The 14,107-nt window shown below is 45.5% G+C and overlaps 1 protein-coding gene across 3 annotated transcripts in view; it reads left to right on the top strand.

The window, feature by feature from the left end:
• Positions 1–14,107, top strand: part of LOC109883966 (HBS1-like protein) — a 76,804-nt gene that overhangs the window by 31,669 nt on the left and 31,028 nt on the right. For all 3 annotated transcript variants that reach the window (XM_031836734.1, XM_031836736.1, XM_031836735.1), the window contains 4 exons: positions 1,643–1,751; positions 10,261–10,517; positions 12,378–12,543; positions 12,714–12,831. In XM_031836734.1, coding sequence (XP_031692594.1) covers positions 1,643–1,751; positions 10,261–10,517; positions 12,378–12,543; positions 12,714–12,831 — 650 coding nt within the window. The remainder of the gene's footprint in view (positions 1–1,642; positions 1,752–10,260; positions 10,518–12,377; positions 12,544–12,713; positions 12,832–14,107) is intronic.

Here is a 14,107-nt window from a genome sequence, read left to right on the forward strand (position 1 = left end):
TGTTGTTTGTGTGTGTGAGACCGTGTTGTGTGTGAGAGAGAGACATTGTTGTTTGTGTGTGTGAGAGAGACAGTGTGTGTGTGTGTGTGAGAGAGAGAAACATTGTTGTGTTTGTGTGTGTGAGACCGTGTTGTGTGTGTGTGTGTGTGTGTGTGTGTGAGAGAGAGACATTGTTGTTTGTGTGTGTGAGACCGTGTGGTGTGTGTACATTTGTGTTCATGACAGGGTCTTGCGTTTGTTTAGTTGGCGCCCCAAGAATCATTCTGCGAAATATATCACTGCTCTATTTCCATAGTAACTGCCAGTTCTGAAATTAACCCTTTACCGACCCGGCTACCTGTTCCCCGTCAAACACCAGTCATACCAGCACATCCCTGACTCATCTAGCTAGACCCAGGCCCTGTAGCAGACTCATCTAGCTAGACCCAGGCCGTGTAGCAGACTCGTCTAGCTAGACCCAGGCCCTGTAGCAGACTCATCTAGCTAGACCCAGGCCCTGTAGCAGACTCATCTAGCTAGACCCAGGCCCTGTAGCAGACTCATCTAGCTAGACCCAGGCCCTGTAGCAGACTCATCTAGCTAGACCCAGGCCCTGTAGCATCTGTTGTATCAGTTGATGAAGCTAGCTGTATCTGTTGATGAAGCAAGCTGTATCTGTTGATGAAGCTAGTTGTATCTGTTGATGATGCTAGTTGTATCAGTTGATGAAGCTAGCTGTATCTGTTGATGCTAGTTGTATCTGTTGTTGATGCTAGTTGTATCTGTTGATGATGCTAGTTGTATCAGTTGATGATGCTAGCTGTATCTGTTGATGATGCTAGTTGTATCTGTTGATGATGCTAGTTGTATCAGTTGATGAAGCTAGCTGTATCTGTTGATGCTAGTTGTATCAGTTGATGAAGCTAGCTGTATCTGTTGATGAAGCTAGCTGTATCTGTTGATGATGCTAGTTGTATCAGTTGATGAAGCTACCTGTATCTGTTGATGAAGCTAGTTGTATCTGTTGATGAAGCTAGCTGTATCTGTTGATGAAGCTAGTTGTATCAGTTGATGAAGCTAGTTGTATCAGTTGATGAAGCTACCTGTATCTGTTGATGAAGCTAGTTGTATCAGTTGATGAAGCTACCTGTATCAGTTGATGAAGCTACCTGTATCTGTTGATGACGCTACCTGTATCTGTTGATGAAGCTAGCTGTATCTGTTGATGAAGCTACCTGTATCTGTTGATGAAGCTAGTTGTATCTGTTGATGAAGCTAGCTGTATCTGTTGATGAAGCCAGCTGTATCTGTTGGGTATTCAAATCCATCTGACACACACCTTGTATATTTGCTGATGGTTCTGCACATGTAGTGCTTTACTAGTTCACTCAAATTAATTTGGGAAGTAATGCATAACAATTGCATAATGAAACTGTGTATACTGTGTTTTGTTGTATTCCTGTGTGTGAGAGAATATTATTGTGTGTTTGTTTGGAGTTGCATGAAGTGTGTTTGTGTGTATTACTGAGTGTGTGTATTACTGAGTGTGTGTATTACTGAGTGTGTGTATTACTGAGTGTGTGTTTATGTGTATTACTGAGTGTGTGTATTACTGAGTGTGTGTTTGTGTGTATTACTGAGTGTGTGTCTCTCTCTCCCCCAGCTAAGGACCGTGAGGCGGGGCAGTGTCAACTGGACTCAGAAGTTCTGCCTAAAGTGGCCCGCATGACCGTCTCAGGGAAGAAACAGACCATGGGCTTTGACGTGCCGAGGTATAACACACACACACACACACACACACTATGTTCATCAGCTTTTCTCTGGGGCAGACTGGAGAGATAACGACTATAGTAGTTGGGGACGGGAACAGTTGGGGATGTGAACAGGAACAGTTGGGGAAGGGAACAGGAACAGTTGGGGAAGGGAACAGGAACAGTTGGGGAAGGGAACAGGAACAGTTGGGGAAGGGAACAGTTGGGTAAAGGGTTCATTCCCAGAGAGGAATGACAAAACACAAACCACCACAGGAGCAGGGACAGTTGGGCACAGAGACATTAGGGGACAGGGACATTAGGGGACAGGGGCATTAGGGGACAGGGGCAGAGACATTAGGGGACAGGGACAATAGGGGACAGGGGCATTAGGGGACAGGGCCAATAGGGCACAGAGACATTAGGGGACAGGGACATTAGGGGACAGGGACATTAGGGGACAGGGACATTAGGGGACAGGGACAGAGACATTAGGGGACAGAGACATTAGGGGACAGAGACATTAGGGGACAGGGACAGTTGGGGACAGGGACAGAGACATTAGGGGACAGGGATATTAGGGGACAGGGACATTTTGGGACAGGATTTTGGGGACAGGGTCAGTTTGAGACAGGAACAGAGACATTAGGGGACAGGGACAGACAACACACCCTGATCTCCTTCCTTTGCCACTACTGTGCATCTAAAACCTTTAAAACCTCTAAAGGTTTAAGCAGTTGGGGTTAGTACCAAGCTAACAGAATTGTTTTAAGATCATTTAGCTCTTTGATTTGGAATTTTAGGACCCCTTTTGGTATCCCCCCCCCAAAAATAACAAAAATAATGATTTGATCAAATATTACATTTTGTCTTTACTACTATAGACCGACTCATTCAAGGGGTTTTCTTTATTTTTACTATTTTCTACATTGTAGAATAGTATTGAAGACGTTAAACCTATGAATTAACACAAATGGAATCAAGTAGTAACCAAAAAAGTATTCAACAAACAAAAATATATTCTATATTTTTGGTTCTTCAAATAGCCACCTTGATGACAGCTTTCAACATTTGGCATTCTTGGCATTCTCTCAACCAACTTCATGAGTATGTCACCTGGAATGCATTTCAATTAACAGGTGTGCCTTCTTAAAAGGTCATTTGTGGAATTTCTTTCCATCTTTATGCATTTGAGCCCATCAGTTGTGTTTTGACATGGTAGGTTTACAGAAGATTATGTCAAGACCAGGTCCATATTATTTAAAGAACAGTTCAAATAAGCAAAGAGAAATGACAGTCCATCTGGAAAATTTCAATACATTTTAGTGTCTTCAAGTGCCGTCGCAAAAACCATTCAGCGCTATGATGAAACTGGCTCTCATGAGGACCGCCACAGGAAAGGAAGACCCAGAGGTACCTCTGCTGCAGAGGATAAGTTCATTAGAGTTAACTGTCTCTCATGAGGACCGCCACAGGAAAGGAAGACCCAGAGTTACCTCTGCTGCAGAGGATAAGTTCATTGGAGTTACCAGCCTCAGAAAATGCAACCCAGATAAATGCTTCTCAGAGTTCAAGTAACAGGCACATCTCAACATCAACTGTTCAGAGGAGACTGTGTGAATCAGACCTTCATGGTCAAGTTGCTGCAAAGAAACGACTACTAAAGGACACCAATAAGAAGAAGAGACTTGCTTGGGCCAAGAAACATGAGCAATGAACATTAGACCAGAGGAAATTTGTCCTTTGATCTGATGAGTCCAAATGTGAGTTTTTTTGTTCCAACCACCCTGTCTTTGTGAGACGTGATATGTGTCTTTTTCCCACCATAAAGCATGGAGGAGGAGGAGGATGTGTTATTGTGTGGAGGTGCTTTACTGGTGGCACTGTCAGTGATTTTATTTAGAATTCAAGGCACACTTAACCAGCATGGCTACCACATCATTCTGCAACGATACGACATCCCATCTGGTTTGGGCTTAGTCCCACTGTCATTTGTTTTTCAACAGGACAATGACCCCAAATACACCTTCAGGCTGTGGAAAGGCTATTTGACCAAGAAGGAGAGTGATGGAGTGCTGCATCAGATGACCTGGCCTCCACAATCACCCGACCTCAACCCAATAGGGATGGTTTGGGATGAGTTGGACCGCAGAGTGAAGGAAAAGCAGCCAACAAGTGCTCAGCATATGTGGGAACTCCTTCAAGACTGTTGGAAAAGCATTCATCATGACACTGGTTGAGAGAATGCCAAGAGTGTGCAAAGCTGTCATCAAGGCAAAGGGTGGCTACTTTTGAAGAATTTCAAATGTAAAATATACAGTTGAAGTTAAATCATTAACAGCAGACTCATACATTTCCTCAATGAAAACAATGTACAGAGAAAATGTCAAATTGGCTTTTTACCAAATTACCGTACGACAGACACCTTAATCACCCTGCACAATTCTAATTGACAAACAAACAAACCAAAACAAAGGCAAAGTCTTCTCATGCTTTGTTGATTTCCAAAAAAGCTTTTGACTCAATTTGCGTCTGCTTTACAAATTGATGGAAAGTGGTGTTGGGGGAAAAACATACAACATTATAAAATCCATGTACACAAACAAGTGTGTGGTTAAAATTGGCAAAAAATACACATTTCTTTCCACAGGGCCGTGGGGTGAGACAGGGATGCTGCTTAAGCCCCAACCTCTTCAATATATATGTTTTCTATGTTTACAGTTCAAGTCGGAAGTTCACATACACTTAGGTTGGAGTCATTAAAACTCGTTTTTCAACCACTCCACACATTTCTTGTTAACAAACTATAGTTTTGGCAAGTTGGTTAGGACATCTACTGTGTGCATGACACAAGTCATTTTTCCAACAATTGTTTTCAGACAGATTATTTCACTGTATCACAATTCCAGTGGGTCAGAAGTTTACATACACTAAGTTGACTGTAAGTTGACTGTGACTTTAAAGAGCTTGGAAAATTCCAGAAAATTATGTTATGGCTTTAGAAGCTTCTGATAGGCTAAGTCTCTATGGGGGTGCCACAGGGTTCAATTCTCGGACCGACTCTTTTCTCTGTGTATATCAATGATGTTGCTCTTGCTGTGTGCGATTCCCTGATCCACCTCTACGCAGACGACACCATTCTATATACTTTCGGCCCGTCTTTGGACACTGTGCTATCTAACCTCCAAACAAGCTTCAATGCCATACAACACTCCTTCCGTGGCCTCCAACTGCTCTTAAACGCTAGTAAAACCAAATGCATGCTTTTCAACCGGTCGCTGCCTGCACCCGCATGCCCGACTAGCATCACCACCCTGGATGGTTCCGACCTAGAATATGTGGACGTCTATAAGTACCTAGGTGTCTGGCTAGACTGCAAACTCTCCTTCCAGACTCATATCAAACATCTCCAATCGAAAATCAAATCAAGAGTCGGCTTTCTATTCTGCAACAAAGCCTCCTTCATTCACGCTGCCAAGCTTACCCTAGTAAAACTGACTATCCTACAGATCCTCGACTTCGGCGATGTCATCTACAAAATGGCTTCCAACACTCTACTCAGCAAACTGGATGCAGTCTATCACAGTGCCATCCGTTTTGTCACTAAAGCACCTTATACCACCCACCACTGCGACTTGTATGCTCTAGTCGGCTGGCCCTCGCTACATATTCGTCGCCAGACCCACTGGCTCCAGGTCATCTACAAGTCCATGCTAGGTAAAGCTCCGCCTTATCTCAGCTCACTGGTCACGATGGCAACACCCATCCGTAGCACGCGCTCCAGCAGGTGTATCTCACTGATCATCCCTAAAGCCAACACCTCATTTGGCCACCTTTCGTTCCAGTACTCTGCTGCCTGTGACTGGAACGAATTGCAAAAACCGCTGAAGTTGGAGACTCTTATCTCCCTCACCAACTTCAAACATCAGCTATCTGAGCAGCTAACCGATCGCTGCAGCTGTACATAGTCTATTGGTAAATAGCCCACCCTTTTCACTTACCTCATCCCCATACTGTTTTTATTTATTTACTTTTCTGCTCTTCTGCACACCAATATCTCTACCTGTACATGACCATCTGATCAATTATCACTCCAGTGTTAATCTGCAAAATTGTAATTATTTGCCTACCTCCTCATGCCTTTTGCACACATTGTATATAGACCCCCCCTTTGTTTTCTACTGTGTTATTGACTTGTTAATTGTTTACTCCATGTGTAACTCTTTGTTGTATGCTTACACTGCTATGCTTTATCTTGGCCAGGTCGCAGTTGCAAATGAGAACTTGTTCTCAACTAGCCTACCTGGTTAAATATTACTGGTTAAATATTTTTTTTTTTAAATTGACACCATTTGAGTCAATTGGAGGTGTACCTGTGGATTAGAGGTCGATTAATCAGGGCCAATTTCAAGTTTTCATAACAATCGGAAATCAGTTTTTTTTTGTGCTCTGATTTATTTTTTTATTTTTTTATACCTTTATTTAACTAGGCAAGTCAGAACCTCTTAAGTCGACCCCCTACTTTTTCGAACATTCTGTTAAAAATCGCGCAACATTTCGGCGTCCTGCTACTCATGCCAGGAATATAGTATATGCATATGATTAGTATGTGTGGATAGAAAACACTCTGACGTTTCTAAAACTGGTTAAATCACGGCTGTGACTATAACAGAGCGTGTGTTTCATTGAAAAGCGCAAGAAAAACTGATCACTGAAAACTGGAAAAAGTATCAATGCGCCACTTGCATGTATTGTTGAATGGAAACTAAATTACATGCGGCCGAGATTGCAATTCCTACAGCTTCCGCACGATGTCGCCAGTCTCGTCATTTCCGGTGCTTTTGTTTCTTGGTCAAACATACGAGAGAGATCACTTTCCATCCGGTCTCTGACAGGAAGGTTTGGAAGACAGATTTTGGAAGATGATTTGAAATCGTGGAGCTATTGAATACACATCGCCCCGTGATCAATTTGATAGATTATTAACGTTTACTGATACCTAAAGTTGGATTACAAAAGTATTTTGAAGTGTTTTGTGAAAGTTTATCGTCAACTTTTTTAATTTAAAAAAAATTACGTAGCGTTTTCAAACTGTTTTTTTTTCTGAATCACACAGTTTCCATAGATGGCTATTTTGGGTATATATGGATCGATTTAATCGAAAAAAATACACAATAGTGATGTTTATGGGACATAAGAAGATCTTCAAAGGTAATGAAAGTTTTATATTTTATTTCTGCTATTTGTGTAGCGCCGGCTACGCGAAATCTTTTGTTTACGTAGCATTCAGGTATTTCGGGGTGTTACATCAGATAATAGCTTCTCATGCTTTCCCGAAAAGCATTTTAATAATCTGACTTGTTGGCTAGATTCACAACGAGTGTAGCTTTAATTCAGTACCCTGCATGTGTGTTTTAATGAACGTTTGAGTTTTAACGAGTGCTATTAGCATTTGGCGTAGCGCATTTGCATTTGCTGATGGCTAGATGAGACAGTTGCGTCTCGGGTCGAAGTAAGAGGTTAAGAACAAATTCTTATTTTCAATGACGGCCTACAGGAACGGTGGGTTCCTCGTTCAGGGGCAGAACGACAGATATTCACCTTGTCAGCTCGGGGGATCCAATCTCGCAACCTTTACAGTTAACTAGTCCAACGGCATTAACGACCTGCCTCTCTCTCGTTGCACTCCACAAGGAGACTGCCTGTTACGCGAATGCAGTAAGCCAAGGTAAGTTGCTAGCTAGCATTAAACTTATCTTATAAAAAACAATCAACCATAATCACTAGTTAACTACACATGGTTGATGATATTACTAGATATTATCTAGCGTGTCCTGCATTGCATATAATCTGACTGAGCATACAAGTATCTAAGTATCTGACTGAGCGGTGGTAGGCAGAAGCAGGCGCGTAAACATTAATTCAAACAGCACTTTCGTGCGTTTTGCCAGCAGCTCTTCGTTGTGCGTCAAGCATTGCGCTGTTTATGTTCAACTCCCGAGATGAGGCTGGTGTAACCGAAGTGAAATGGCTAGCTAGTTAGCGCGCTCTAATAGCGTTTCAAACGTCACTCGCTCTGAGCCTTCTAGTAGTTGTTCCCCTTGCTCTGCATGTAACGTAAGGCCGGGTAACGCTGCTTCGATGGTGGCTGTTGTCGTTGTGTTGCTGGTTCGAGCCCAGGGAGGAGCGAGGAGAGAGACGGAAGCTATACTGTTACACTGGCAATACTAAAGTGCCTATAAGAACATCCAATAGTCAAAGGTTAATGATATACAAATGGTATAGAGAGAGAGTCCTATAATTCCTATAATAACTACAACCTAAAACTTCTTACCTGGGAATATTGAAGACTCATGTTAAAAGGAACCACCAGCTTTCATATGTTCTCATGTTCTGAGCGAGGAACTGAAACGTTAGCTTTCTTACATGGCACATATTGCACTTTTACTTTCTTCTCCAACACTTTGTTTTTGCATTATTTAAACCAAATTATTAAACCATTATTTATTTGAGGCTAAATTAATAAATGTATTAATGTATTATATTAAGTTAAAATAAGTGTTCATTCAGTATTGTTGTAATTGTCATTATTACAAATAAACAAATAAATTAATTAATTGGATGTTTTTTTATCGGGTCTTTTGTTCCTCCAATAATCAGTATCGGTATCGGCGTTGAAAAATCGGTCGACCTCTACTGTGGATGTACTTCAAGGCTTACCTTCAAACTCAGTGCCTCTTTGCTTGACATCAGCCAAGACCTCAGAAAAAAAGATTGAAGACCTCTGGTTCATCCTTGGGAGCAGTTTCAAAACGGCTGAAGGTACCACGTTTATCTGTACAAACAATAGTACGCAGTATAAACACCATGGGACCACGCAGCCGTCATACCGCTCAGGAAGGAGACGCGTTCTGTCTCCTAGAGATGAATGTACTTTAGTGCAAAAAGTGCAAATCAATCCCAGAAACTTGGGTCAAACGTCCCAGAATCAACAAAGTGCAAATCAATCCCAGAACAACAACAAAGGACCGTGTGAAGATGCTGGAGGAAACAGGTACAAAAGTATGTATATCCACAGTAAAAACAAGTCCTATATCGACATAACCTGAAAGGCTGCTCAGCAAGGAAGAAGCCACTGCTCCAAAACCGCCATGAAAAAGCCAGACTACGGTTTGCAACTGCACATGGGGACAAAGATTGTACTTTTTGGAGAAATGTCCTCTGGTCTGATGGAACAAAAATAGACTCACCCAATTTATTGTGGGAAGCTTGTGGAAGGCTACCTGAAACGTTTGACCCAAGTTAAACAATTGAATGGCAATGCTACCAAATACTAATTGAGTGTATGTAAACTTCTGACCCACTGGGAATGTGATGAAAGAAATAAAAGCTGAAATAAATCATTCTCTCTACTATTATTCTGACATTTCACATTCTTAAAATAAAGTGGTGATCCTAACTGACCCAAGACAGGGAATTTTTATTCTGATTAAATGTCAAGAATTGTGAAAAACGGAGTTTAAATGTATTTAGCCAAATACATTTAAACTCCTTCGTTTACATACCCCTTAACCAAATATATTTAAACTCCTTAGTTTACATACCCCTTAGCCAAATACATTTAAACTCCTTCGTTTACATACCCCTTAGCCAAATACATTTAAACTCCTTCGTTTACATACCCCTTAGCCAAATACATTTAAACTCCTTCGTTTACATACCCCTTAGCCAAATACATTTAAACTCCTTCATTTACATACCCCTTAACCAAATATATTTAAACTCCTAAACGATTGGTTAAGGGGTATGTAAACGAAGGAGTTTTACAATTCCAACTTCAACTGTGTTTTGATTTTGTTTAAGCCTTTTTTTGTTTGATGTTTCACACAATGTAGAAAATAGTAAAAATAAAGACAAACCCCTGAATGAGTAGGTGTTCTAAAACATTTGACTGGTACTGTGTATATATATCATTTTTGGACACATTTTAACCCCTAATTTTTTTGGGGCACAAAACTACCTTCATGTTTCCTTTCTTTTGTATTGGTTACCTTCAGGTGAGTTCTGTGACACTTGTTGTCCTCTTCTCAGTCCCCTCTTCCCTGTCCCCTCTTCCCTGTCCCCTCTTCCCTGTCCCCTCTTCCCGGTCCCCTCTTCCCTGTCCCCCTCTTCCCGGTCCCCTCTTCCCTGTCCCCTCTTCCCTGTCCCCTCTTCCCGGTCCCCTCTTCCCGGTCCCCTCTTCCCTGTCCCCTCTTCCCGGTCCCCTCTTCCCGGGCCCCTCTTCCCGGGCCCCTCTTCCCTGTCCCCTCTTCCCTGTCCCCTCTTCCCTGTCCCCTCTTCCCGGTCCCCTCTTCCCGGTCCCCTCTTCCCGGTCCCCTCTTCCCGGTCCCCTCTTCCCGGTCCACGCTTCCCGGTCCCCTCTTCCCTGTCCTATCAAAACAAACTAATGTGATTATAGCATGTCTTACCAGGGTTATACTGAAGAAGTTAAATAAATGATTCTTCTCTTCTTGTGGTCCTGTCCATCCAGTACAGAGGAGAACGGGGTTGTCCCCAGCCCCTCCGTCCATCGTGGGGGTAGCCCTGATGACATGACCATGAAAACCAGCCCCGAAACCCCCTCCAAGCGTCCGGAGACACCCTCTAAAGGGTTCGGGGGGGCAGAGGAGCCTCCTTCCGTCCCCACCCCAGGACGTACCCCGGGGAAGGCCAAGCAACAGCTGAATGTCAGGGCCGAGCTGGAGAAGAGACAAGGGGGCAAGTCTCTACTCAACCTGGTGGTTATAGGTACATAAACGCACGTGTCTCCTGGAACGCCACATTCCTCTCACACACTCATGCATGGACTGAATCACATAAACTACACTGTCGGCGTGGTTACAGAGGCTGCACTGTCGGCGTGGTTACAGAGGCTGCACTGTCGGCGTGGTTACAGAGGCTGCACTGTCGGCGTGGTTACAGAGGCTGCACTGTCGGCGTGGTTACAGAGGCTGCACTGTCGGCGTGGTTACAGAGGCTGCACTGTCGGCGTGGTTACAGAGGCTGCACTGTCGGCGTGGTTACAGAGGCTGCACTGTCGGCGTGGTTACAGAGGCTGCACTGTCGGCGTGGTTACAGAGGCTGCACTGTCGGCGTGGTTACAGAGGCTGCACTGTCGGCGTGGTTACAGAGGCTGCACTGTCGGCGTGGTTACAGAGGCTGCACTGTCGGCGTGGTTACAGAGGCCGTAGTCTGAGCGGTCCCAGAGGCCGTAGTCTGAGCGGTCCCAGAGGCCGTAGTCTGAGCGGTCCCAGAGGCCGTAGTCTGAGCGGTCCCAGAGGCCGTAGTCTGAGCGGTCCCAGAGGCCGTACGTCACAGAGGCCGTACTCTGAGAGGTCACAGAGGCCGTACGTCACAGAGGCCGTACTCTGAGAGGTCACAGAGGCCGTACGTCACAGAGGCCGTACTCTGAGAGGTCACAGAGGCCGTACGTCACAGAGGCCGTACTCTGAGCGGTCCCAGAGGCCGTACGTCACAGAGGCCGTACTCTGAGCGGTCCCAGAGGCCGTACGTCACAGAGGCCGTACTCTGAGCGGTCACAGAGGCCGTACGTCACAGAGGCCGTACTCTGAGCGGTCACAGAGGCCGTACTCTGAGCGGTCACAGAGGCCGTACGTCACAGAGGCCGTAGTCTGAGCGGTCACAGAGCCCTGTACTCTGAGCGGTCACAGAGCCCTGTACTCTGAGCGGTCCCAGAGGCCGTACGTCACAGAGGCCGTACTCTGAGCGGTCACAGAGGCCGTACGTCACAGAGGCCGTACTCTGAGCGGTCACAGAGGCCGTACTCTGAGCGGTCACAGAGGCCGTACGTCACAGAGGCCGTAGTCTGAGCGGTCACAGAGCCCTGTACTCTGAGCGGTCACAGAGCCCTGTACTCTGAGCGGTCACTGAGGCCGTACGTCACAGAGGCCGTAGTCTGAGCGGTCACAGAGGCCGTACGTCACAGAGGCCGTACGTCACAGAGGCCGTACGTCACAGAGACCGTAGTCTGAGCGGTCACAGAGCCCTGTACTCTGAGCAGTCACAGAGCCCTGTACTCTGAGCGGTCACAGAGGCCGTACGTCACAGAGGCCGTAGTCTGAGCGGTCACAGAGGCCGTACGTCACAGAGGCCGTAGTCTGAGCGGTCACAGAGCCCTGTACTCTGAGCGGTCACAGAGCCCTGTACTCTGAGCGGTCACAGAGGCCGTACTCTGAGCGGTCACAGAGGCCGTACGTCACAGAGGCCGTACGTCACAGAGGCCGTACGTCACAGAGGCCGTACGTCACAGAACAGAGGCCGTACGTCACAGAGGCCGTACGTCACAGAGGCCGTACGTCACAGAGGCCGTACGTCACAGAGGCCGTACGTCACAGAGGCCGTACGTCACAGAGGCCGTACGTCACAGAGGCCGTACGTCACAGAGGCCGTACGTCACAGAGGCCGTACGTCACAGAGGCCGTACGTCACAGAGGCCGTACGTCACAGAGGCCGTACGTCACAGAGGCCGTACTCTGAGCGGTCACAGAGGCCGTACGTCACAGAGGCCGTAGTCTGAGCGGTCACAGAGATCGATCAGAACATGTTCAGTACGATTCCTGTTTTCTCTTCACCCCCCCTCCTCTCCAGGTCATGTGGATGCTGGGAAGAGCACTCTGATGGGTCACCTGCTGTACCTGTTGGGAAACGTCAATAAACGCACCATGCACAAGTACGAACAGGAGTCCAAAAAGGCTGGCAAGGCCTCGTTCGCCTACGCATGGGTCCTGGATGAGACCGGGGAGGAGAGGAACAGGTACAGAGAGACGGTTCCACACACACACATACCTACCTACTCTGCAAAACACCCACTGAATCCGTGTGTGTGTGTGTGTGTGTGTGTGTGTGTGTGTGTGTGTGTGTGTGTGTGTGTGTGTGTGTGTGTGTGTGTGTGTGTGTGTGTGTGTGTGTGTGTGTGTTTTCCAGGGGTGTAACCATGGACGTGGGGATGACTAAGTTTGAGACGGCCTCTAAGGTGGTGACTCTGATGGACGCTCCTGGACACAAAGACTTCATCCCTAACATGATCACTGGAGCGGCCCAGGTACGTCCAGACCTCATACTGGTACTACTGGTACTACTGGTGCTACTGGTACTACTGGTGCTATGTCTAAATTGCGTATTGTGTATTGCTACTGGTACTACTGGTGCTACTGGTACTACTGGTGCTATGTCTAAATTGCACATTGTGTATTGCTACTGGTGCTACTGGTACTACTGGTACTACTGGTACTACTGGTGCTACTGGTAATACTGGTGCTATGTCTAAATTGCACATTGCACATTGTATTGTGTATTGCTACTGGTACTACTGGTGCTACTGGTTCTACTGGTGCTACTGGTACTACTGGTGCTACTGGTACTACTGGTGCTACTTCTAAATTGCACATTGTGTATTGTGGTACTACTGGTGCTACTGGTGCTACTTCTAAATTGCACATTGTGTATTGCTACTGGTACTACTGGTGCTACTGGTGCTACTGGTACTACTGGTGCTACTTCTAAATTGCACATTGTGTATTGTGTATTGCTACTGGTGCTACTGGTACTACTGGTGCTACTGGTACTACTGGTGCTACTTCTAAATTGCACATTGTATTGTGGTACTACTGGTGCTACTGGTGCTACTTCTAAATTGCACATTGTGTATTGTGTATTACTACTGGTGCTACTGGTACTACTGGTGCTACTTCTAAATTGCACATTGTGTATTGCTACTGGTACTACTGGTACTACTGGTGCTACTGGTACTACTGGTGCTACTTCTAAATTGCACATTGTGTATTGCTACTGGTACTACTGGTGCTACTCGTACTACTGGTACTTCTGGTGCTACTGGTACTACTGGTGCTACTGGTACTACTGGTGCTACTGGTAATACTGGTGCTATGTCTAAATTGCACATTGCACATTGTGTATTGTGTATTGCTACTGGTACTACTGGTGCTACTGGTACTACTGGTGCTACTGGTAATACTGGTGCTACTGGTTCTACTGGTGCTACTGGTACTACTGGTGCTACTGGTACTACTGGTGCTACTTCTAAATTGCACATTGTGTATTGTGGTACTACTGGTGCTACTGGTGCTACTTCTAAATTGCACATTGTGTATTGCTACTGGTACTACTGGTGCTACTGGTGCTACTGGTACTACTGGTGCTACTGGTACTACTGGTGCTACTTCTAAATTGCACATTGTGTATTGTGTATTGCTACTGGTACTACTGGTACTACTGGTGCTACTGGTAATACTGGTAATACTGGTCCTACTGGTACTACTGGTGCTACTTCTAAATTGCACATTGTGTATTGTGGTACT

Source organism: Oncorhynchus kisutch, linkage group LG12 (assembly GCF_002021735.2).
Source record: "Oncorhynchus kisutch isolate 150728-3 linkage group LG12, Okis_V2, whole genome shotgun sequence".
Lineage (NCBI taxonomy): Eukaryota > Metazoa > Chordata > Actinopteri > Salmoniformes > Salmonidae > Oncorhynchus > Oncorhynchus kisutch.